Source organism: Limanda limanda, chromosome 16, assembly GCF_963576545.1.
Source record: "Limanda limanda chromosome 16, fLimLim1.1, whole genome shotgun sequence".
NCBI lineage: Eukaryota > Metazoa > Chordata > Actinopteri > Pleuronectiformes > Pleuronectidae > Limanda > Limanda limanda.
Window position 1 is genome coordinate 22615925 of NC_083651.1, and position 27238 is coordinate 22643162.

Here is a 27238-nt window from a genome sequence, read left to right on the forward strand (position 1 = left end):
AAGGAATTGATGGGGACTGTTGGGTCTTGGTGGTGGTGGCAGAGCCTAGTATTCAAATACAATTTAGACACATTTGAAAATGTTAATATATTTAAATATATTTGCATTTCGCACATGAAGATGAGCGAAGGGAGTTTAATTCTTTTTTGTTAATTGCAAGATTGCTTAATACCACATGCAGCAACAAATACTGTAAATTGCAATTCAAAACACTCGGAACAATGCAAGAACATGTTAATCCTAAACCTCATTCTTCTCCATTTCCTGTCAGGAATTTGACACCAACTTCAAGTCCTGCTGTTGGAAATCATCAGTCAGGAAACAAATGCTGCAGCGAAGTTAATACAGAATAAGAGCTGAAAGAACTCAAAACCATTTCTCCAGTGAGCAGTGACATCATCCAATCAAAGCTGATATTTTAAAAGAGTGAATTCCTTCAACTGAATCGCTTTAAGAATAAAAGTGACTGTCAAAGAGGTAAAGCATCATACCATATAAAATGGTCTGCTGTTAAAGTGATCAGCAGTGACACAATTTGTGCAATTCACAGCTACTCAGACAGAAATGAGCAAATGATAAGCAGCAGCACTCAAACCGGTACAGTTCCTTCTGTATATTGTTCAGTGTAAAGTGTAAAACTTATTATTTCAAGGTCCTACTCTGCAGTCGACGACTCTCATTGAGTCACTGCTGTTTTAACACCATTAGGTTGAATGTGTCTAAGAGCTCCTGGTTTCTTTTTCAATACAATGTTCCTTGATGTAGAAACACAGGAGGCTCCTGGATACTTTGCTGTTAGAGCTTTTCACCCCCATCAGCTTGTTATGGGATATGGCACCGACTACAATAACCACAAGCCCTTGGATGTGTAGATCAGAGCAACACAACATTGTACTTGATTAATCTCAAACTGACCCGGAGTCTGAACGTGAACAAACTGCTGAGGGTGTCACCACATCTTCTGGCAGGAGCAGCAGCAGCAGAATGTGGAGTTCAAGGAAACGCTGTTGGGCAGCAGGCGTTGACTTTTCTTCTCCATGAACAGAGGTTTAACTTTTTATCACAGAAACTTTATTTTCTTCCTCACAGAGCTGCTCATCCTTTTAGTACCAGATAATTAAAACCAGAAGAGTCTCATATCGGTCCAAGCCTTGGGAATGCTCCAGATGCCGCTGATCTTACATCGTCTGTTCTGAAAACTAACAGGATGTTTACTTCCAGAACTTTGAGCATGTGAAACGTTGTCACTCCTCCAGATTTGCAAGTCTTCTGAGGAAAGCAACATATGGGAATCCGCCATAGTGTCAAGTCCCAAACCACTGTCCTGTCAAATTCAGCATAATATGCAAGTCTGTCGTAAGAGTTTAACACATGGGAGTCTAAATCACTTGACTTTTATCTATCTATATATCTATCTATCTATCTTACTATCCATCCATCTATCTACTTAATGAATAAACTCTCAGTAAAATATGAAATTCCTACAGGAACCAAACACATTGCATTCGTGAAAAAAACAGTCAATTAACTATTATATATTAATTTAGCATTAAATTGAATAAAGTCTAAAAAGATGTGCACTTCTAAATTGATCAACCCACAATGACTATTTCTCAGGTTTTATAGTATTTTTGAAATGTCCTGTTACGACACTGCTGCTACAGTTTTTTGTTACTGTGGAGGGAAATGTAGGAAGCTGGAAACCGCGGTTTCCATTTGTACATCATCAGAAACGTGGTGGGACGGGGGTGCTGGCAGATCCAGCCGATAGCACAGACAGATGGAGAAAGGGCAGGAGTGCGGCTGCCTCCTCTGGTTGCCATGGTGAGGGAGGAAGTGAAGTGTACGAGGAGACAGCAATTGCAAAAAAAAGAAGTGGGAGAGAGACGGAATTATCATTCAGCGGGTGGCGCTGATATTGTGTGTGTGTGTGTGTGTGTGTTTGTGTGTTTGCTCGCCACCAGGTAACAAAGGGTGTTGGGGGTGGGTGGGTGGGGGGGCAGTAATCTCCAGTCCACCACCTTCCTCAGCGCAGCGGGTGAAAGACCCCACACTGCTGATTGACTCGTCAGGTCACCGACCATGTGGAACAACTTTGTGTGATCACTGCTTGAATAGAATAGAAGTGCACACACACACACCAGCACTTACACATCACATTACTCTGCTTGAGACGTGTTTGACTTTAAAGGGTCGTTGTGGGACACAGAGTGGAAATAAGCCCCCTTTATTCAATATTGATTTACATTTTTTATATAAAAATTACTTACATTTAGTACATTTCTTCAAAATACGAGCAGCCAAACAACATACAAATCAAATACAAAATTATAAAATTTCTTATATTTATCATCTTCCCTTTTTCTGAAATAACAGATGTGTTCTATAGTAACTCTTTATAACCTTCTGGTAACTGTGGTAAATCTCTCCCGTGTCTGCATCTTCAATCCATCTGTTGTCGATAACCTAGAAAAATATGGTTTATTCAGTATCTGTCTCTTCAGTGTACAGGTCCAGATCCAGGGAATCTGATCGGAGAACATTCAAGGTGGGCTTTTCAATCTCTTTCACCAAAAGACAAGTTCATGTGATATATTACCGTGGAGACGTGGGGGTGAAAAGAGCTCGAAATCCGTGGAAATGGAAAAAGACAAGAGGACCTGTGGAGTTACATAGTGTGTGAGAAAAAGATCATCTTGATCATTATGGCCTTTCGCTGGAAATCCAGGCAGTAGATCCGTCGGGTACCGCGGATAAAAAAAGAAAAGCCTCGCGAGCGCCGAGCTCCACTGCTCGGACGTGAAGCTTTGTTGTCCGAATGTCACGTGACATACAAACAAAACAGAACAAAAAGCCTTAGAAACAACTGATGTAACTCTTCTCTACGATAGTATATTTGTCCTAACCTGCCTTCATTACCGTCACTAACAGACAGAGTCCATATTGAGCTTAAACTAGAAACAGATATGGGTACAGGTTGTAGCACTGCATCTTTAAGGTCCAGACTGTGCACGAGGTGTGGCTTATGGTGTTAATAAAGTTTTTGCAAATCAGCAGCTTCACTTCGGTGTCACACGGTTTACAGCACAGCGCCGTGTAACTCGTGTTTGACGAACATTGGAAAGCAAACAGCTAATGGAAAATAAAACTCTTCAGCACACCAACAAGGACATTATGCTGATGCTAAACCAGTAAAACCTAAAAGCATCTTAGGAAATAGAAATAAAAATCCTTCTTCGTATTATACATTATACACTGTGGTAAAAAACGGAGTACAAAGTGTAAAGTTAGGCTATGCGGCGGTTTCATGAATTGTCCCCTCTAATTTCTTTGGGAGTAGCTCTCTCCTCTCGTCAATACTGATGACCGGCTTCCTGCAGTTCTGTCCGTCGATATAAATCTTTGCATACACAGGGTTGGCGTAGTTCATTGGCTGTATGGGAAAGGAAAGAAGAGGAAATAAATATATGTACACATACATCACTTCACAACAGTGAAAGCCTTAAAGCTGCATTAACATATTGTTGGCCACTAGGGGCAGCAGAGCAAAATAGAAACACAATGAAATATTATCACTATACAGAAAGTTGTTGATTCAAACAGTTTCCTGTTTAAATCAAATCAAGAAAACGATTGACATATTTTATTATTCATCTATAGTCATTGTTTCACTCTTAGCTCCAGCTCCTCTAGTGGTGGGTTTAGGTAGAGGACAGTCACAATGTTCGCGCAGGAGAGAAATCATGGCGGTTTTGTTAACTAACTAATTAAATGTTTGAAGTAATTTACGGTATAAAATGTGACATTGAAATGAAAACACTACTAATAAGGTCCTTTTGATCCGATCACCGGTCAGAAGAATTACAGAATGACGCATCTCTGAGCTAATTAGACACTCTATTGTTTTTCTTCCTCCATTGTTTACATGTGATGGATTGTGTGTATTTTCTGCCTTTTGTTGCCACATTCTGTCACAGACGCTCTGTCAGTATGATGCAGAAACTTGATTGTGAAACAAACAACAGTTGGAGATTATAGAAGAAAAACAGGGGTAGAATGAGTGGGCTGTTTCCGGGATGGAGAGAGCTTTCATAACATGTTAGCTAATGCTACTTATTTTGTTAGAATGAAAAGACATGGGATGAAAACAAATGAGACAAAATAAACCATGAATGAAAAACCATAGAGAGTCATGTCACCACCACTGCAGATCAGTGCTGGTGAAGACAACGTCTCCCACGAAACGTCACAACGTCATCGAACAACAAATACATTTTTTTTTTATACATTTTCTATTTTAAACTAATGATAAGTGCAGCTTTGATGGAACTTCCACTGTGATTAAGGCTTTGAGTACAAATACCAGAGCAACGAAAAGCACAAGACACATGGATTCTGTGAACGATCACCCAACAAGCATGAACAGCTGATGGCAACATGCAGGAATAAGCCGAGTCCAACACAAAGCCATGCAGGTCCAGAATCCTATTAAAATCACTTGACTGTTTCACAGATGTGAGTGATGGACGACTGTGAATGTTACCTTGACTCACATTGGTCTGATTTACGTTAAATATGAACTTAAATTTGGTTCAGATACCAAAGAGTCGAACTCTTTCCCAGGTAACCGCACAGTGTTTGCTAACAATCTACATGAGGATGATTTTTTTTTTTTTCACTCATGCTGGATTGTAAAGTTTGTAAGAATTCACCTGTCCTGGGATTACCTCCTTGGGCACGGAGTTCATGCCCAAGGTTCCAGCGTCGCTGGATTTAACACACCAGCCCTGCAACACAACAAGCACCGACTGTGTTTATGAAGTTAGACTCACACAGGGATCACAGTCTACTGGTTATCTGCATGTGCACACTTTGTAATCGGTGCAGTTCCGGGTTATATACAGAACCCGTTCATTTAAAAATAAAAACAGCATTGAATTAGATAAGTCTGGATTTATTGGGGGCGGAGAGAATGTAGTGGAACATAGAAGCTGCTTCAGATTCAAGCCAAAGCGTCTCGGTTGGAAAAGCAGCCAGATTGGACCGACAATAGCAGGTGAAAAAGTTGGCAAAGAAAAAGCGGCAGCATTCGAGTTGAAGCTCCAGCAGGTGAGCGGGATAACATCGGCGAAGGTGTTATGATTCATTCGGGAGTGTTAGTTCAGGGCTGGGGGCCATTAACGGAATAAATCACCAGCCAGATGAGACGTCCTATTGGTTCATGGCACCTGCACATTCCCGTACACCTGCCAGGTTTTTTACACAAAAATCTTTACAAAGCCTAATGTGATTTAACTTGATATGTCCCGCTGCCAGATATCTGATCGAAACAGAAGTTGGAGCAGGGACAAGAAACACAACACCAAATCATTTTCTATGAAGCTGGGAAATTGAAAGTTTGAGGTTGGGCGTTTCCTAAGCTGCTACTCACCTGCTGCAGCTGGACTGATCATGTGATACAGATCTGCACCAATCGAGTTCACTAAAATCAGCTCCTCACACTGAATTATTAATCTTGTATATCTTATAACAGAATAATGCACATAGCAACTCAAATACTAATTAAAAACAAACGCCTGAAACAAAATGTCTCAAAACGAGGTGGTGCAAAATCCTAATATTGGAAAAAGTGAAATTCTTGTTATAAGGATGTTTTAATACACTAACACATTATCAACAGCTGCATATTTTATATTCTAAAATAATGTGGTCCACAGACATGAGGTGTCTGATTTTAATTAGTTGAATTAATAATTGGTTAGATAACCAGCTCTTCTCCATATTATGACATGTTTTCTTGTTATTTCTACAAAACCTATGTGTAGCAAGTTTCCCTGTCGCAGCAGATGATTCAAACTTGTAATAACATTGAACTTTCCCACATTGGAGGACAAACAGTGCCAACGATTTAGTAAAACACAAAGAATCACTTTGTTGCTGCAGCAAAACAGATAATTACAGCTCAGTGCTAACATGAAATTAAAATTGAATTAAACTGAATATCTTTTATTTTTATTAATTAGTTTTTGTGGCCATCAACTTTGTGAAGCACTTAGTAACCTTGTTTGGATAAATGTGAGAATATAAATAAAAAGTTTTCTTGAATCTGATCATTTCGGGTTGTAGGTTTAGTTTGTGCTTAAGGCTTTGTGCTGTTTAGTTTAATACATAGTTCAATAATCAAACCTTGTGAGGGTCCAGGGTGAAGTTGGGTCGCAGCAGGCTGCCTGCATCAGCATGGTTGTCATGGTCCACTTCATACATGTTGTATGACGGGTTCCCAATCTCCACGTTTATCCCGCCGTTCGTCATGGGCTGTCTCTGGACACGTTTTCCCCTGAGGTGTGTGTGGAGCCACTCATCATTAACGTGATACACAGACATGCAGGTCAACACACTGTGCAGCGCCTCCCTGTTCCACATGCAGATCACATTACACTGCTCGACACACATGGAGAAGATAGGTTTACTGGGCGGATGTAAAAGCTGAGACCCAGAAATCTGTGATAGTTCTGCAGAATATGCTGAAACACGCAAATCTTTTCTCTCATAAATGCATTCATCTTCAGAGAGCTGCGCTGTTACGTCTCTTATTATCTTAATGTATCCACGTCATTACCCACCTTTGCCGCCGTCTGCAGATGTAAACACCCCCGACCACCATCACGATCAAGATGACCAACAGGACCAGAGGCACAATGATAGCTATGCTCCCTGCAGAACAGAGGGGAGAAGGCGTGGACTGATGAGGAGATGATGTCAGACAGTCACACTTTATATGTTGTCATGTCTGATCATGACCACAAAACGCCCACCTCAGAAAATGTGATCTCTTGAGTAATTTACGTGTAGTTTCAATAAAATGGTGTAAAATAAATACTTAACTCAGTCGATAAGTAAATCTCTGGATCTTAATTATAAAGTCTTTTTTTAAATCAACATATTCCCTTAACTGTATTTTGAAAACGTAAAGCTAGGGTTGGTAATCCTGGAAAAGCTGCAATGAGCAGGCAACACTTTGAAAATATGCAAACGCTACAACCCACCCCCTCCAGATTGCCCCCCCATCAAAGCTGAGCCAACCCCCCCAAACTCCAAACAAACAAGGTACCAACCCAACCTTTAACTCGAAGACAGGATGTTCAAAAATAAGATATTCTCCCATGTAGCAACTCAGCTAGAATGGGACATACATACATGTGTTCCTGTGGGAAACTGAAAGGTTCGATAATAAGGCCTCTTGAAATTCCCTCACCTCCGCTGGTGTTGTCTGATCTGCTGCTTTTAGGGGCGGGTCTCTCACACTGCGTTCCCGCCCAATTGGCTGAACATCTGAAGGAGGTCAGAATAGAGTATAAATACACTCTCATTAGCGTACGTTTCACAGTAAGCAAATAGACTGCTGAGAAAACACCTTTGCAAAATGAACTGCACTACGATGTGACTGTGGCTCACGTGTACAACACATTATGATTCAGACTTTGTTATGAAGTGCTTTGATCCGACAAAAACAAAACACCACCTGGAGAGAGAGCACTATGTGTACATGTTGTGTCCATTCACGGTGTGCGGCGGATTTACATGTTGAATATTCAGTGCATGAAAGAAAGAAAAAAAAAAATCAAAGGATGACAGCGGGACAACAAGTCGTCATCTCATTTGTGTTTCAATGGGATTTGATGGCCGTGATGTATGACCCTTGTTAGTGAAGGTGATATCTAATTTCACACGACTGACGCAGATGGGTCTGTAAAGCATGAGTGATGCGGTGGGTGTGACTGCATGATGACAGAATGAAATTACCCTAAATTACATGCACTTCAAGAATCTGAACATCAGGCTATCAAAAATAAGAATGCAGCCCCACACCCGCAGGAAATGAATCACGCCTTCGTCAGACGAAATGTCACAGCAACATGAATTTTAATGGGAGATTTGGGGCAATGGGGAGTTTGATCTGCTTTGGGAAGTGTAAACCACAGAAATACTGATTCCCAGGGCATTAACGATGAATGACTAATTACTGATGAGATTCCTTCAGCCTACCGAGGTGCACGGTATCTATGCTTCGTTGATGACTGGTCCATGACAAACATTCAACTCTCCGTCATGCACAGGTTGCAAATGCACAGACTGACTCCAACATCACAAACACAGTGCCATGTTTTAGTCCCCCCCCCTGGTTTGAGTGGGGTGTGTACGGACTGCATGGGATGGGTGACTGGGTGACTGGGTGGCAGTGAGGGGCAGCGGAGGGGCAGCGGTATGCAGCAACTGATAATGTAATAAGTGCCACATCAGCTTATACCTGCTCAAAATTGAATAAAAGGATAAATGCTAAAGTTCTTAAGTCAAGGATGTTAGCTTCATATGACATTTATTGTTATACGACCTATTTGACCAATGTTAACACATTTCCAATGTCTTTATCAGATCTGATATTAGAATATTACCAGAGTTAAAACACAATTGGTCGTCAGAGCAATCTAGGACTGAATTTATTGATGTTGTACCCACTCATGAGTTAAAAATATATATAAATCTTTACAATAACTATTACTTGCTCCTTTTGAGTGAGGGTTTTCTTTCGTTTCTATGTGGGTCATGGTTCTGTTAGTCTTGACACCTTTTGACACATATTGTTGAGCCCTGTGTGGCAAACTGTGAAATGTGAACAGTAGCTATGCAAATACAATTATATTGGATTTACTTTTTTGTGATTTTGCTGGTTGGTTGTTGGTTTTTGCAGGTTCTGGATCCATGTCAATTACAATTAAGAATTTTGAATAATCATACAATAACAATGGGTACAAATGTTGTATTTTTAAGTGGGTGAGGGTTGTCCTAAACTAGTACTTTTTAGCTTCTGAGTGTAGAATATAAGAATTTTTTTTAAAAATGGTCATAATCTAGTGAAACAATGATCTCAGTATCTTTCAGTTGAGTATTTTCTACCTTAAAAAACGTTTTGACATTTGATTACTTTGTCCCTTATTACATGATGAGTTGCTACAAGGCTGCAGTGTGACAACGATCCCATGTGCTGGACTGAGGCTGGACTGAGGATGAAGCCGGATGGAGTCAGGGTGGGGGTGTGGACAGAGGGTGTGAGAGGGCTCTGAATACAGCTGGAGAGGTGAGAGGGACCTACTTGCAGCGTGGTTTGTTATGAGCTGTTAATGTGCACATCCCCTCATTCTGACAGAAGTAATCGCAGGGGTTGGCCAGCTCATCACAACGTTGGTTCTTGAACCCTGACGTGCAGCTGCAAAACATTGTGTTGGGAGTGATAACAGGGCCCAGAGAATGTAAACTGTAGAACTGTAGAACTGTAGAACTGTTTGCTGCTTGGTGAAAGGAGACTGACACACTAGAAAAACCCATTCAGCATCATAACTTGTAAGATGGACTAAGTCAGAGTTGTGTCTGCATCAAGCAAACCAGAACAATAAATGATATAAACACAAATCAACTTCACTGCTCACCAGGTGAAGAGGAACATCTGCAAGGGAAGAGTCTGTTACTGTGATCTCAGCTTTGAGATGAACAAAATGTATATAACATATATATCATTAATAAAACAAAACAACAAAAATTCAAACTAAATATTATATTCATGCAATTCCATATGATTGTGGAAGACATACATTGTGCAAACTATCAAAAATATGTTTTAAAATGCAATAGTGGGCTGCATCTACATTTTAGAATAGACTGTAAACAAAAATCACAAAATGCTTTTTTTTTTACTGCTAAATACGTTGTCATCCATAAACATAAAAACAATAAAAAGCAGAATTTATATAGAGAGCCAAAGTAAAATCTGAAGTTCTGCTCCCTTTTATATTTCAGATTTTAGTTGCCTTTGATACTATTTTTACCCAAACTAGTCTGCCAGGAGGCTTTGAATTTAAGAGGAAACACATTCCTCTTGTTTCTTGATAAATCAATAAAATGAGTCAATGACTACATCAAGATACAGAAGCTTAAGGTACCGAAGCCCAGAAATGACATTGTGACTGTGGCTCTCTACATTTCTTTGCAGTTGGACAAAATTGCACTTTATCATGACTGCATGGATTCAGCCTTGTGAAATGTGTCAGTGTGGAGATTTAGAATATTTCAATGTGGTGGTCCAATAATAATGTACATCTGCATGTTGAGTTTGAATCTGTTGATACTGAGGTCCATTGGATTATGTTCTACAAATACAACCTAATAAGGTTCTTCCTATTCAGTCTGTATGGGAAACTATTTAAGGAATAAAACAATACAAAAGTTTAAAACTGCTGCATCAAAAACATATTTCCATCTGAAGAAAAAGACTGACGCCCACTATTTTGTAAAAAGATGCAGCTGCTAAGCCACCTTTGAGATTTTCTCTACTATAGAATACAAAGTGTTTGTACAGCTGAATAACTTTTAAAGAAAACTGTTAGTGGACTGAAGTGTTTACTACAGTTGTCTTTACTGCAGTGCTGCTGTATTTTGAATTTTTCTTCAACCTCTTCAGGACTTTAATGCAGGAATCATTGGAATTACAATTGAAGCAACTCTGCCCTGGAAGGTTGACACTTTGGAGCGGCTTGATGAAATCGACATTTACTCCGAGTATTAAGGTCAAACTCTATGATTTCTTGACTCAGACATATCCATCATCTCCATAATATCTGTTCTTCTCAGCAAATAATAAACCACATTATCAAGATCAGCTAACCTCATTGAAAAAGATGGGATCATTTGCATAGAAATTGATTCTATCCCCTGGAATTTGTGATGGAGGATCCCCAATTTCAATTTAACTACAGTGGACAATGGGCATTTAAATAAATACAGAGTTGCCTTTTGAAATGGATTTCCAATTTCCTGAGAGTTTAACACAGCAATGCATGTTATTATATAGCTGAGGTGCTATTAATATATTGGCAGCCCTTGGACTACAATATTTTTGCCGCTGAGTTTGGTGACATGTTCAACCACTGACAAACACCTCAGAGAACATTTCTAAAACCCAAAGACTCATAGAGGCCTGACATCAGCTCTTAACTGCACAGAGGAGCCGTGTGAAGATTTGGAAGGGTTTGAAACCATTTTTTTTTTATCTGCCTAAAAACCTTAAGCCACAGTGAGATGTCACACAGCATAAGATTGTGAACTGGCACTCCGACCCCCTGCTGGGCCACGGCCTCCACAGAGCGACATCACAACTTCCCCCTAAACTCAGAGATTTCTTTCCAGAGGACGACGTCTTCTTGAAGGAGGAAAGTGGAACCTCCTGATGATTTTTAGTGCTGCTTCTAAGGCGGGACCTTTCCGGGGCACAGAGCCAGCATTTGATTGTGAACTGTAAAAGCGTGAGTAATAGGGGGAGAACATTCTCTTTTTTTTCTTTTACCCATTAAGCAGCGACTTACTGACAGAAAGGCAGGTTGGTGTCGGGGTCCAGGTGACAGGTGCCTCCGTTGTAGCAATATCCATCACACAACTGGCAGCTGGGTGCTATTCTGCCATTTGTGCAACTGCAGGGTGAAGGAATAATGGATGTAAATGACAGGCGGAGGGCTATACTTTCACAAGAAGCAAAAATGACACGGTAGGTGGTTTTGTCAAACATATGTATAATTCATACAACCACGCAGAGTTCACCTGCCTTCTAATTCACCAACGTTACCAAAACCTCAGAAATAATTGAAGTTTAATCATATCAGTTCATGCAGCGTTTCCAAAAAAATGAAGAGTTAAGCCTCAGCTCTATAACAAAAGGGAATGAGGGACAAGAATAGTGATGAGATACCGGGCACTTACTTGCAAACCACATCTCCTGTCTCCTCGTTAATGAGGCAGGGTGCTCCGTGACACCGGAGACACTTGTCCACCTCGCACTTGTTTCCCTCAAACCTGGCAGGACACACACACTCCACATAGCCACTGCTGGATAGCGTGCAGGCCTTGGAGTTCATACAGTAGTGATGACAGATGTCTGTTCCACATTCAGGGAGATAATTAGAGAGGGGACAGCGTATAGTTAGAAACTGGGAACATAGTTTAAGCTGGTTTATATTGGAATCGTACTCGGATTTAATGGGACTTAATTACCCACATCAAATGACATGTCAGCCACGGATGAAACGACATTACCCCGCGGGCAAGCAAGAGTGTGAAAATACTAATGACGTGCCGTTGAAATTGTTTTCACCATAACCCATTATGTCAACGCTTTGCAAAAGAAGATACGATAATTTCAGATGGAAAACACCCAAAGGTTATTTGATGGTGGTATTTGGATTTTGTTTATCTGCAACTAAAGGCAAATGTGGTGTTTTTGTGAAGAAAATACTTTTGGGGATTGTTTTTGTTCCGAACTCAGTGTGTGAACTTTGAAACGCTTGAAAGTTGTAACGATTTTACGCAGAATAATCAGGGATTCTTTGTTGTGGTTGCTCCTGAAAGGCTAATGTCAATCATGAGGGGCTAACTGGACGATGGTCATTATTTGTTGTGTTTGTTGCCACTGTGGGTGCAGGACTCACGGTAAAGACAGCGGTCCCCAGTATATTCTGCCATACAGCGGCACACGGGCTGGTTCCCCTGAGTGATGTCGCACGTTCCTCCGTTTAAACAGTAGTTGTCGCAGATCCTCTTCTCACAGAAAGGCCCAGAGAAACCAACGTTACAGCGGCAAGTGGGCTTACCTGGATGTAAACAAATACATAAAGTAAAAAGCATGAAAAGACAAAACCCTAACAAGTACTGTTTGTGTAGCCACATCCCGATGGGGTCACACTCTTGTCAGTCAGAGTTGCGTGTCGTATGGAAATGACACGGCCACAGTGACCAAGACAGGTGCAGAGCAGCAGAGGTAGTAAAATATATCCATCATTTTCAGACACAAATTCGTGTGTGGGTCAAGGTGAACACAGATTGGCACATGTGCAGCATAGTAAGGTGCCCCCTTTTCCTCGGTTATATTCTCCAGGTCCATCTCAGGCAACCCAAATCATTCCAGGTCAGACATAAGATGCATATAAGTGAGCTCTGGGTCTGCCCGGTTTCCTTACTCGACGGGCATGTCTGGAATATCTCTAACGGGTAGATGTTCAGCAAGCATCCTAATCAGATGTCCTGGTGACCTCAACCAGGTTCAACCATATCTTTTCCTATTCATATTTTCAATTCTCACAAGTTGTACCCTCTGTTTTATCCTGTTAATTAATCACACTCTCTGATGTACCTCTTTTACAACAAAACTAGTGGGTGTATGGTCGTATTCAAAAGGGGATTGACTCCTTTTTGTTTGCCTTAGTTTTTTTCCTGACATGACCAGAAACTCAGAAACTAAGTCTGCTTGCTGTCTTTCCAGTGTTGAATCTTACACTATACAAAGGAAATATAACTATTGCACACTGTTCCTAATGTCATCAAACTAAAAGTACACACATGTGAATGGATAGTTACACCCAAAGAAGTTAAATGTGGATCATATCTTCTGCCAGAAAAAGTCTGTGAATCAGAAGAAGACAATATTGGTGCGTTTTCCTGTTTCCACGGCAACTCGTCTACATAATAACACAGATCATTCTTTTGGGGATCGTTTCTGGTCACTCTGGTCAGTTCTTCATCTCTCTCCTCTTCCTCTTGTCCTGCTTTGGTCTCCAACTCCCACAAGCATATCTGGACTATCAGCTGCTAAATGCTCCGTTATGTTCTTGCATTGACTGTACATGCTGTGACGTTGATTCTGGGAAGTAAATGGAGTTTTATCACTATACTAACTTGTCTACTGCAGCTGTCAACTAAGTTAATAAGTGTGAAATGAAACAGTAAAGCAAAAAGCTAAAAGAGTGAGCGACTCTGAAATTGTCTGATAGATCTCAGCTGGACCACAGAGGCAGGTGATAATTCTCTGTGGGTTGATACCATGAAGGACACGTACATACAGTAATTAGATCCACTATGAATATAAAATATTGATTGTGGCAGCTTTAATGTCTCAGTCACAGAACTCATGCCTGCAGCCGACACTCAGGACTTAGACTGAATAGATCAGAATGTAAATAGAGAACGTTAGCTTAAGGCTCAGCTTCATATTCAACACAAGGGTCAGACCCAAAATGGAATGGTAGCTAAAATCTCGTGCTCCATGAACACGATCCTGACATATGACACTAGATATTGCAGTATTGTTCATTGGAGTCAAGAGCACTAGAAAAACTGTTTTTTCCCCATCTAAGCTTTTCTCTGTTGGAGTGTGTGATTTGTTAGTAAGAGTGAGACATAATCAACAGGTAGAGATATTCCAGTTAGCTCCTAACGTTAGAATACCTCCACCTTTTCCGCAGCAGACATTTTGACATGTCACAGTCAGAAAAGTGCAGGTGTAAAAAAACACAGATGGCTGAATTCCCTTTAGCATCCTCAGGTTCTGGGAGCTGGTATATTCTACATGCTGAGTCACTGTCACACTGTCAGGTCTTACCGGGAAGCTTGGAACAAACAGAGCATCATTAATCCTGCTTGCATAGTGGACAACTAAGTTGCCATGGATACAGGTCTCGCCATGTGGGTCACACACTACGCTTCTTGGTAATTTCACACTCCACAATTCTGGGGCAGGGATAATCTGGGTTTGAAATGTTCGAGAGACAATCACTCTCCCCCCCAGCCACTTCTCTGTTAACTCAGTGACTGTTGGAGTTTAAGCTTTTCTAAACGGGCAGAGCCAGGGCAGCTCAGGGGCCATTGAACTACCTATTCTGTGCTGAGCTCTTGTTTTTCATTCCTGTAAAACTCAAGTTAAAATTGGATAATCGCTTCAGGTTTCAGGTTGTGAAAAAAAGGGTTAGGGTTAACCTTTTTTGCTGTTTATCCTTACTTTAGCTTTAACCACCTCAACTGAGTCATAAATGTTGTGGTTTGGGATTCACCACTGTCACATGTAAACTGTGTCTCAATTCAGGGGCTGCATCCTTCAGAAGCTGCATTTAAAGAACGACCGTGTCAAGGTCTACACAGCCCATTAAGACCCCCTGCTTCGTGGGCCGGGTGGACCACGTCCTCTGAAGGAAACGGCCCCTGAGTTGAAACACAGCTTTAGGAACATTAATAGGTGTAGTGCTGTCAAAGGGCACCATACCAACGCCATCGAATTCTCAAGTGGTGGTCAAAGTAATCACACCAAGTAACAACATAAGAAAACATAGCACCTTCAGATGCTGGGGTTGTGCTCCCTGCCTTTGAATGTCAGTGAATTGCGTCCTCTACAAGGCTAAAGTTAACAAGTGAAGATGAAAAGGCAGCAAAACATCACTAATTCACTTTAGTCAGAGTGAATGTAAACCTTATGTGATACATGAGAGACAATACAAAGCCAGCCTGTTAAACCTGGACAGTGTGAGCAGCATCCACAGTGTCTGCTGGAGGTGAGAGCTATGTTCTCACAGCTTAGCTTAGCTAGCTATTCAGACCCACACCTATAGGTGATAACTCATTAAAAATAATGAAATGTTGACAGTGTGTCTCTTATAACCATTTAAAATGTTCAAGCCTTTATTTTATTGCATGGTTTTAGTGGTGCAGGAATATCACAGACTGATTTGATGCATTGAAAATCATCTCACATGATGCTACTCAGCCAATCATTGTGACTGACACGGTGAGTGGGATGCACACACAGCGGAGAGGAGAGAGGCAACAGGCAGAGAACAAGCTGTGAAAAGGTGGAAAGTGAGATGTAAGAGTGATCGGAAGAGAAAACGAGGTGTTAAAGCAGTTCACTTGTTAAGACTGTTTATCACAAAATAGTTTGAAACCGCTTAATACAACATGGAGTTCAAAGGGAAAACTCACAACGCTTTTTATTTATTTTTTGGAAACTTAGGCAGGAAATTTGATAATTTTTCAAAAGCATGAACTATACTTTCTTGTCGAGATTTAGAATTTATATAACTGACCAAGAGCAATTTTCACTGAGGAAAATCTTCAAAATCTTTTATAGCATAAAGAATTATGTTATCACATCAGCCAGGGGAGCAGATATTAAAAACTATTCGCTTCAGTGACGATGCCCCTTATCAACTTTACAGCCAATCAGGATGTGTGCACGCTGACACTGATGGAATATAGTTGAGGTGTGTGGAGAGATAAATATTGCAAGAGGAAGAAGATATAGACCCGGATGTAAATTACTTGGGGAAAAAGACAATTCTGAGCGAAATAAAACAGGTTTCAGGTGTACACAGAGGCTGTGCTGGATGGAGAAAGTGTGGACAGATTTACTTGTACAGATACCTTGGGTCAATGCTATCGCTACCCTCATACTAACACATATTTCATGTGTCACTGCACTGAGCCACAGTAAATGAGGTAAAAGAAACACACACTGCAAAAGCTGTGAGACCAGACCTTAGCTTTGGCATCTTTGTTTTAGCTTGATAATAAAAAAAAATATATATATAAAATATATCAGTATGGAATGTTTTCACCTGCAATGCACGTTAATAATAAGCTACAGCTTAGCGATACACACAGATCTCACTTGGACATAAACCATGATGTTCAGAAAATTAGTCCCGAATTTCAACTATCCATAAAAATTGTTGAAAGATGTTATGAAAGACTTTGTTTCTGGTCTGACTACATGTCCATATAGTAATTTTATGCATGACATTTTTCATCATTCAGCAACTACCCAGTAGGAATGTTTTTTGTCGCACATTAATGTCATAAAAATATAGAAAAACGAGAGAAGACGTGAATGTCTGCGGTTGAATGTGTGAGCGCTACTGCCAAAAGTTCCATTAAAGTGCCGCTAAACCAGCCAAAAGCACGAGAGCCGTAATTCAATGACACCTTGTACTTTTATAGATACAATTGGAAAAATTCCAGCCTCTAATTGATTGTGAGTTTGCCTTTGGTTCCTTTTTTTTATCACCAAAGCAGCGAATTGAGGAAACTCATTTAACTCTAATCCCTCCCTTGTTCATCTTTGGTCATTCATTCAGACTGATGTTCTTTTGCCTCAAAGACATTTGTTCAGTGCAGAAAAAAGCTCTTCCTTTAAGAAAAGAGATAAAACAGAGTACATGGCTGGACTGTTTGTGCCAATTCATGCTGAGAGAAGAATGGCCAGTAAGGAAAAGCTACCAGCTGAGCATCCGATGGTAACACATTTTAACACAAAGAAAAACTTGTAAAAAGATAAAGATAAACACAGATATTCTACGTTTTTTAAAATTGGAAGGTAAAAAAGAAATGGGAAGAAATAAAAGTGCAATCAAAATAATTTGCATCACAAATCAAAAGCTTACTTTTTTTCTACTCCCCAGTCGTTGGCATAACTAGAATGTTTTATTCAAACAAACAAACTGCCCCTGTTCAGATTCCATTTATGGAGGTCACACCCATAGTTAATGAATTCAAATCACTTGAATGAGGTTCTGCCGTCAGAAATATTTACGTGAGAAAAGAAGCCGCACAATCTGTATCAGCACCTTGTTCTCGGGGTACCTTTTTTTTTAATAACAAATGGAAATGAAGATGTTGTAGGCAAGACTCTATGATGGGACCATGAGGAACAGCCCTGTAAATCAAGGGATGCATATTTAATAAGGACATATATCCTGATTCAATTCCACCACTGTCATCGGAGCACAGCCATATACATTCACTAAACTGTGAGGTAAAACAGGTTGTTCCAGGAAGCATGAAAGCATGAACAGAGACCTTGACGGGAAAGAAGGTTGATATTTGAAGCCTGTTTGACGGGAGCATCAATGACAAAATTGCTGAACTGGCAGATGTAATGTGGCACATTTGAGCTGAAGTAAGGAAGGCGTGAAAGTTTAAAGGAAGACAAATGCAGCAGAACGCCATCATGCACTGGGTCACTGTGCAGGGAGGAAATGGGCAGGTGACTCTGAATTGGAAATATCTGTATGTGCCGGTGAAAAGTTTTTCTCAGCAAGTTTGGTTTTGCCCTCGGGCTGAATATAAAAGATTCTGCAGTATTTTGTGATGCAAAACCACAAAAACAAGTCAAAGAATACAAATGAAGAGTGGGTGGCCACGGAAACAGGATCAAAAGTAAAATACTTTTGAAAGCACGCAGGAAAGAATCATGATTCAGATTCAGATTTTTGAAGATGACTTACCAAGAGGTGAGCCCATGCACGTGCCTCCATTGAGGCAGTAGTCTGTACAGTGGTTGACCTCGCAGCGCTCCCCGGAGAAGTCCGGCCAGCAGTAGCACCTCCAGTCCCCTTTCTCATTGGCTAAGCAGCGGCCTCCGTTCTCGCAGGGTGGACGGCACAGCTCACCTGCACAACCGTAAAAAAGCCTATATCACTTTCTGTGCTGCAGCGTGCGGAGCAGCCAGTCACGTCAAATCTGTGCTATGATGCCGGTGTGAGACAATGCCGGCTGTGGAGGGATTGTTGGATCAGCATGTACAACAACTGGGGAACCAGACTGAATCTTGGATCTAGGGGTTGGGCTGTGCTCATGAGTATTTGCCTTCTCAAAAGCAGACATCTTGACATGTCATAGTAGGAAAAGCAGGTGTTACTGAAAAGATTCACCGTGGCTCTGTTCAGTTCGAACATTCCTGTATTAAAAAACCTGCATATACCTGCTAATTTTGATGAAAAGGAGGTATAAAAGAGGACCTTGCTACAGTGAACCAACATGTAAAATATCAGGTCCTTGAAACTGAAGTTGCTAAATGAAATCCAGTCCTCATTCAGCCTATTATTTGCACCTCTGCTTTTACCACTGTGAAAATGTCAAAATGTCTGCAGAGAAAAAAAAAGCCCATTTGCTGGTGATTTGCTATTCAGGGGGAGAAAGGTGCTAAATATGTTTGTGATTCTTTCGTCTTTTTGACCAAGAGACTCTGCATTGATCATTAAATCTACTGCTGAATCACAGAGTAACAAGAAACCAACTTAAAGCCAGGGTTGGGTAATTCTGGAAAATTTAGCAAGAGCAGGCTACACTTCTTCAGCTTTGTATTACACCCCGGCTGAAGACTCCGGTCATTCCCTGTTATTGATGGCTGTCAGAGGATTTCACAAACTGCTTACCTACCCTATTGTTATCTGTGTCATGAGGATAGAAGAGCATGCTTACCTGAGATGTTGACATCACTACAGGTGCCATTGAGCAGTAACTTCCCCTCTGGACAGGTACATCTGGCCCCCGTTGGGTTGAGCAGACACATAAAGTCACAAGACATTCTCAGGCATGGATTTGAAGCTGTGGAGAAAGTAAAAAAGAAAAAGAAAAGAGCAGCGTGAAAAAAAGGAAAGAAAAGAAACTAATCCGTCAGTCTGACTTGTAATGAGATTTGTTTATGAAAAGTTTGTTTGTACTTTCTCGGACTAAAACAATTTATTTCTGTTTGAAGGGTGTTTATCTTCTTGAAAGCCCACAGAGACTCAAGGCTAAATCATGTGAATGACTTGACTCGTCTCGTCTCCAGACTGAATAGTCAGGTATAGTGAGAGACATAATTTCTCGGTGTCTAATTGAATAGCGTTGACCTTGACGTGCTCTTGTCATTGAATACGATAAAATGGACGAGCTAAGGGCCCCAGTGAGGACAATCGTCAGTTAACCCATCTTCCACTGTGTAACCAGGAGGCTCCACATACTGCAGCCTAGTAGTTTCTCCATGAGCTCCTGTATTATCCTCACTTTCACTTTGTGGACTGCTGACCAGAGCAGGTAGAAAGCTGGACATCTCACATTTGCACAATTTTCTGTTCACTAACTGGGGTTAGTTTGTCCAGGCTGGGCTACTGTAAACAAACATGGCAGCCTCCGTAGAAAAGACCTGCTCCTATCGTAAATATAAAGTATTTGTATATAAAGGCCAATTCTAGGGTAAAGAAAACAAATAGAAATACAATATATACAATTGTATTTGAAATACAAATAGATCCCTCTCACCTAAATCTTACACAGGAACCTTTAACAACCCCTCTTCAGATGAACATTGTCCACATCTCTTTTATCATTATACACAGGATGAAACGTGAACGACTGTCTATACACAATTATGTTTAATAGCCTTCTTTGGCTGACATTCTCCACTTCTCCTCAATGTCAATTCAAGCTTTGTGATGCTTATTCTTTTGAAGGTGAAGAAGCTCTATTCAGGACAATATTTGTGGTCGCTCTCAAGGTGGATCTAATGTGTGGTTAATTACCTCACTTGAACATTAGTTTTGTTCATCCCGGATAAAATACTAAAGGCAATAAGACTCAGCACGTCAAAGACAATAATGCCAAAGGCAATGAGAAAATGAAGTGAAAATGTAACAGAAATTTATTTTAGTGAAAACTATTAAACAAAAATTTGAAAGAATAAAATATAATTACACTGTTAAGAGCCATGTTTATCAATATACTTTCAATAAAACTTACCATCTTGCTGTTTGTAACGATGGGAGATTAAAATATTTGTGGGCTTTTCCACCCCCAGACTGAGAAATTCCACGGATTGTTTGCCGTACTTGTGGATCTTGAACACCTCGTGTTTTAGTCCAGTTCCGTAGATAAAGTCTTGAAATAAATCAATTCTGTATGGTTGGGAAATTCCTGTAGAACCAGCAAATAAAGGAAAGGAAGTTTGTTTTGTGTTAGATAGTAGAAGGATGTATATACAGTATGTATGTGGGCTAATTGATTTTAATACACATTATTTGGAAGAGGGCAGCAGTGGCATTGTTGCAATTGCTTGATAAAAACCCGAGCAGAACTCAAAGTTTGTGTTTAATAGAAGAGAGTGGTGCTTTGTCGAGCAGTTACCGTGTCTGTCACTGATTGTCACTAGAGGGTCTGAGCCATCCAATCTCATGCTCCCTATGTGTGAGAGCTCCGGATCAGCCCAGTATAAACGCTGGTTGAAATAATCGATGGCCAGTCCTGTGGGAGAATAACGGAAAGAGCTTATTTACCAGAAAAAATTACACAGGGATCCTCATGGAATCTCTCAGTACGGGACTCAAACACTCCACCCACCCCTCCATCGGCACAGTGGTGAGTAGATAATGAGTGAATTTTCATTTTTCTGTGAACTATCCCTTTCAGGTCATGATGCTCCAAACTTGATGAGAAGACACGTTTTCTTTTGTTTAGATCTTCTGTTGAATATTTACGCTCAATATTCAATGTGTTCATGCACCTTCTTTCTTGTTCTGCACTGCACTTCTGATGGAGGAACACTTTCGTTACAATTTCAAAGCGGTGACTTACTCTAACTTTCCCCCAAAAAGTTGGACTAATTGATAGAGCACCTGGCGGCAGGATTTAAATAACTTTGTGCTTTTTCATCAATGATAGAGTCCTCTTTCTAAGACCAAGAGAGAGCTTCGGATCATTTGAATTAAAGGAGGCAAAAGCAGCTCTTCAAATCTAGATCACCACTAAGTGTCTCCTTATAGACACGCACGTCTTTCTTGGTTAGAAAGAACCTTTTCACCGTTTCACATGTATCTTCAGGTACCATATAGAAGTTTCTATATTAGAGCTACATACATTGGTGGATACAATGAATACACTGACTGCACAACAAGCATCATATACAGTGCATATGTGGCATCTCTAAATAGTTGTATTTCCACCTTACTTGTGCAGGGATACACATAATATTGTGTGTGTGATTATATTATTCCTTCTGTATACCATGCATCACTGTGATGTACAGACGATTGTGTGTAGTTATCCTATGTGTTATGGCAGTTACCATGGTTTTATTACTTTCTCTGTGCTTGTGATAGAATAAGATCCAATGTCTGTTCTTATGTATTTCTACAGAATTGAAACATACAATACTGGTTTAAGTACGGCTGAAGACTTTCAATGTGCGATGCGAAGACATTGTGACATTTTGAAGTCGAACAGTTCAAGGTTTCATGGCAAAGCACAGAGACTCCAGCGAAAACAAGACTGAAGAATGTCCCTGACATGTATTGATGTTGAATGATGTTTTTTCTAATATACTGATGTTACTCTGAACTCATCATTGCTTCATCGCTCCAATAGTCCACTCTCTCTCAGCCAAGTAAATGATATCCCACAATCCTTTATGATCATGGAACTGACTTCAAAAGGTGCCTGTGCTGCAGACGTCTTCCCTCGTAACAGAGGGGATCCTTATTTAAACGTTTTAAAAAGAAAAGGTGGTCAAACATAACAAAAATAGATCAGGAGATCATACATGTACAAACATACATGTGCCCAATCATAAAGGGACCCTGTGGAGTTTCTGGTGACCAGTAGCACTACAGAGCAGTGGTGTTGTGTCCCAGTTTCGTAAACATGCATGTTTTATGAGAAAGGAAATGCATTCAACCTTAATACTTATTGATCGAGGTATCTAAGTTACAACAGGGAAGACATATTACACGATGTGAGTAATTAATGGGATTTAAATGAAATGCCTACCAGTGGGTCTCCTGAGGTTTTTCTCCAAGAGTACTCTCCGTAAAGAGCCGTCCATGGCGGATTCTTCGATGTGAGAGTGATCGCCTATGACGCTCCAGTACATCATCCTGAAGTAGACAAAGGCAAATACTGTAACGCCCTGACACCATCTTCTTGTAAAATACTTACTTTGTACTGTATCTATAGTATAAAGAGTCTAGATAAATAAATGCTTCTATATAACATGTATAGAGTCTGATTTTGCCACACATTTGGTGTTTGCGTATAGATTTTCATTGATGCTTGTGTCCTTGGTGATGATATAATCTACTGGTCTAATGTAAGTGCAATTACCAGACAAGTTATCTCTTAATTACATGGATGTAATGACGTTGTTGTTGTTGTTGTTTGTCTGCACCTTTGATATCGCTGGTCTGAGTTATCATTATGAGATAGGTAACGTTAGTGATTAGGCTACTTCCACTATAGCCAAGTAATTAATAACAAACTTAGACTTTTAATTATTTAGTATTTACCAATGATTAGCCTACGTGTATAACATTGTCACAGCTACACTGTCTCTTAACAGAAACAGAAAATTGAGTCACAGTAAAACATGAACTGACAACGGTTTAATAATTCATTTAGCATCTCATAGCTGCAGTATTTCGATTGACAAAAGGGTTTCACACTTGAAGTGAAATGTCCTTGATGTGATGCACCGGCAAGACAGTGAATATGTGTGTAAAGAATTGTCGGCAGGAAGACAGAATGGCTAGAAAATATCACACTACTTACCCTTTGGCGGGGTTGACAGCGATGGCGTATGGCTCTCCTGCTATGTCCGTAATCAAGCGGGTGCAATTTGGTCCTTTAAGCTGGCCCACATTTATGGAATATCGTAATTTAGTCCAATGGGCTGTGTAATAGCTGAACCAGTGCATTCGAGAGTGATCAGTCCAATAAATGTTGCCTGTGATCCAGTCAGCAGAAATATCTCTCGGGCGACGGAAGTCTGAACACTGCACACGATAAGAGCCACAATGTCAGGAGCTCTAATTCACTTCTGTGCAGAGATTGACTTTAAGTTGTGAAAGACACTGGGACAATATTAAACAGTTTAACATGGCGGGTAATAACTTTTATCACCCTGTCATACACTGCCAACACAAGCACATATGACATTTTAAGCTTAATGTACCTATAAATTAATGAATTAATATGACACATAACAATATATAAACAAAATTAAACAAGTAAACATATTTTATAACAAGGCTACCACACATTTCTAAGATGGGATATAGATCAAATATACTTACGATGTTTCTGACATTTGTTTTTGTTTGACTCCTCTCTAGAGTGTCTTTGTAAAAAATCCCACCCGGGTTAAACTGGGTAGCCCAGATAAACTTTTGGTGGTGAAAGAGTGTGTCCATCCCAATAATGCGGGCATTGTCCTCAATGTGAGTGAGCAGTTTGTGTCCATGGCTCTGGTTAAATGGATACACAAAACTTCGGATTTCAGTGTCATTAGCTATGTAGAGCACTCGATCTTCCGGTCCTGAGTTATTCATAGTTAGAAAAGAAGAAAACAGGGGAAAGTTGGGTATTTTGGATGTTAGACAACAGTTTGAGGACACAGTATTACAGTTTATGCATGTATAAATATATGTTTGTGATATTCAACTTCGCGATCATACCTTTTGCTATGCAGTTGCCATTGATTTCCTTATAATTCCGGTCACACGTACACTTAAAAGATCCTTTGGTGTTCGTGCAGTAATGAGGACATGTGTCAAACTGCAGACATTCATTTTTCTCTGAAAAAAAAGGAGAGAAAACTGATTCTCTATAGAAAACATTGCTTCAGAAAAGTCTCTTATTACTTATTTTTATTTTACAACATGATTGAAACACCTAACACAAGTTTAAAGATAATAAATGATAGAAGTCAAGGCCAAAAGCAGCTTATATCGAATCCTCAAACAGTCTACAACTTATTTCAATTCTGTCCATGACCCATCGTGAGGAGGAAATGATTTGCATGCGGAAAGAGGCAGAGAGGATTTAACTAAGTGAAAAAAGCCATTAGCTGGGAAACAAGAACCAGGTCACAGGGTTGACTCAATAATCAAAAGCTGCCTCTCTTCAGACAATAATGCACCACATACAATGTTCTTCATCATATCCTTTAGTTGAAGGATGTGATTCTTCGGATAAAAGCGTCAGCTAAATGAAATGTAATGAAGTAGATGGATCGCGGAAGAAATTAATGCATCTTCCTGAGCCACATGTTAATCTTTAATAATAATCATCGTATTAATACAACTAAATCATAGATTTATGAACTTCATCTTAATGTTCTCGTTACTTTTGCTTTAATCTCTCCATCTTTGTATCGTCATCACAGACAAACAGTGACTGCTGTGAAACTAGACGCTCAGTTACTTCACTTTTTATTCTATGACATTGTTCATGCAAATGTCTTATCTGCAATGTCATTAAATTCACTAGAAATGGCCGTACCATTAAGTTTAATGCAAACTCTAATGCAAAAAGAAAAAGAATGATCATATGTTACCTTCACATTGACCTGACTTCTGGTTCCTTTTGAAGCCGGGTTTGCACTGACATATAGAATTTGCATATGTCTGGTTGCAAATTGCGTCTTCTCCACATGGATTTGTTTTCTTTCCACATACATCTCCGCTGGAATCTACAAATAAAGGCAGGACTTTGAATACACGCCGGTCCTCTGCAACCTCAACACCCGCTGTGCTTTTCTTTTGATGTGCAAAAGGCAAACGGGCATGTTCATCATCTCAAGCCACACACCTCAAACATGGGCATACATATATTACCATTAATGATAAGACATCAGGTCTAAAATGAGGACGTTCCTGATCACATCACAGAAACATGCGTTACTTCTCATCTCTTCTGAATACTCCTTTGATCTGTCGCTTAAAGACAGGGGGGGGGGGGGGGGGGCTGCACTCACAGGCCTTGCAGTCCTGCTCGTCTGAGCCGCCGTCGCCGCAGTCGCTGAACAGGTCGCACTGCAGCTGGATTGGGACGCAGCGCCGGTTACTGCAGGTGAACTCGGTCTTCCCGCAGGGCCGAGGTCTGCCGGCCACCACCTCTGCTTCAAAAAGCAGTGTCAGTTAAAAACACAACAACAACACTCATATCTAAGCTTATGGTGTACGATGCAAATATGCTGCAGTGACATTTTCTCCCTGAATATTCCAAAGAAGAACGGGTGCGTGACATCAGCGGCCGGCACAACAGAGCGAGAGGAGGAAAGGGACAAAGTGATGGAGAGGCAGATGAAGGGAACAATGGGATTAAGGTGAGACTGAAGAGATGGATGGTGGGAAGAGGCATACAATGGGTGGAAGTAATGGAGTGAGGTATGAGATGGATGGGCGTATTAATGGAATAAGAGAGTGAGATGAATAGAGGACAGGGGAATGAAAGAGTGAACGATGAGAGAAGTGATTTGTCCCTTTCCTTCCTGTCTGCTGTGTGTGATCGTTCACGCTGGACGTGTGATGAGGGAACATGTCAGGACACTATATGACTTTGGCATGGTGGCCCTGAGAGATCGATACACTGTGATTCAAGGAAACAGGTGCAAATTCACAACATGTGTGTTTTATTTGGGTGTGTTGTGTGTTTTTATCGCAAGATTGTTGTCAACTGATTGTTGCCTTAATATGCTTGCTTGTGTTTCATCTATTTGCATATGTCTGCTGCAGTGCTGTCAGAGCCACTGTATCTTGAGCATATCAATGACATTCTAGAGCCATTGTTGACACACTCACACACATTTGTGCATCTATCTTAGTGAGGACACTAGAATAATGCATTCCCTAGCCCTTAACCCTCACCTAATCCTAACTCTAACCCTAAAACCAAGTCTTTGCCAAAATATCCTCACTTTGTTGGTTTTCGGGCTGAAAATGGTCCTCACTAAGATATCTGTACACACACAAACACCTTAAAACCAATCTTGGCCGCAGGGTGGAGGAAAACACAGCAACTTGCAAATGCATGCTTCAAAAGGTTGAGGACCACTGATTTGTAACACATTGTTGAGTCTCTCTTAATTTTTGTTCTGCCATTTTATTAAATAAACTGACCCTAAATTTAAATTTGCTTCAATATGACAATTCACTAATAACGCAGATATAATATCAGATATATATTGGCAGATTCTGTGCTCACCACACTCTTCTTCATCCGAATTGTCACCACAGTCGTCCACTTTGTTGCACACTTGGTCCGTGCGCAGACACACTTGATCATTGCGGCAGCGGAACGGCCTTGTAGGTGGACACGGGAGTTTTGCTGTGGATGGAAATGTACAGAAAGAGCTAATGTAAGGATCTTCAAAAAAGACGATGCTGCACAAAATCTTGTATGAACAGACAATGCAATATTCTCGCCTGGGAAAAAGAGTGGCTTATAAAACAAGCATGAAACAAAATAGCCTTGAGAGATTACATCAACAACCCACCACACATGTCTGTGTCTTCGTCAGAGTTATCTCCGCAGTCGTCCTTGCCGTCACACACCCACGTGTGGAGTTTGCACAAAGTGTTGTTGCAGATGAACTCATCAGCCCGGCAGAAGAAAGCACCTGCAATTACACAGATAAGTCCACGATACCTGTGAGCACTGTAACTCAAGTGGAGGAGTGCCTTCCATACTGAGGAAGATATGACTCACAACCTGTCTGCGACAAGATTAGAAGACAGATTTTTGGACATAATGATCCACACAGCCCTGCACCATTAAGCTTCAC

General features: G+C 40.5%; 1 protein-coding gene across 1 annotated transcript in view; it reads right to left on the reverse strand.

Annotated features, from left to right (window-relative positions):
* Positions 1-3292: 3292 nt before the first annotated feature.
* lrp1bb (low density lipoprotein receptor-related protein 1Bb) overlaps positions 3293-27238 on the reverse strand; it is a 180215-nt gene continuing 156269 nt past the window's right edge. Inside the window, exons 72-92 of the mRNA XM_061088066.1 lie at positions 26951-27073; positions 26659-26781; positions 25430-25573; positions 25010-25144; positions 24129-24248; positions 23748-23989; positions 23224-23447; positions 22447-22553; positions 20809-20925; positions 20425-20598; positions 19126-19251; positions 18150-18314; positions 12531-12692; positions 11806-11980; positions 11415-11519; positions 9152-9265; positions 7256-7332; positions 6624-6714; positions 6187-6337; positions 4713-4787; positions 3293-3433 (exon numbers count right to left, since the gene is read on the reverse strand). Of these exons, the coding sequence (XP_060944049.1) occupies positions 3293-3433; positions 4713-4787; positions 6187-6337; positions 6624-6714; positions 7256-7332; positions 9152-9265; positions 11415-11519; positions 11806-11980; positions 12531-12692; positions 18150-18314; positions 19126-19251; positions 20425-20598; positions 20809-20925; positions 22447-22553; positions 23224-23447; positions 23748-23989; positions 24129-24248; positions 25010-25144; positions 25430-25573; positions 26659-26781; positions 26951-27073 (2891 nt within the window). The remainder of the gene's footprint in view (positions 3434-4712; positions 4788-6186; positions 6338-6623; positions 6715-7255; positions 7333-9151; positions 9266-11414; positions 11520-11805; positions 11981-12530; positions 12693-18149; positions 18315-19125; positions 19252-20424; positions 20599-20808; positions 20926-22446; positions 22554-23223; positions 23448-23747; positions 23990-24128; positions 24249-25009; positions 25145-25429; positions 25574-26658; positions 26782-26950; positions 27074-27238) is intronic.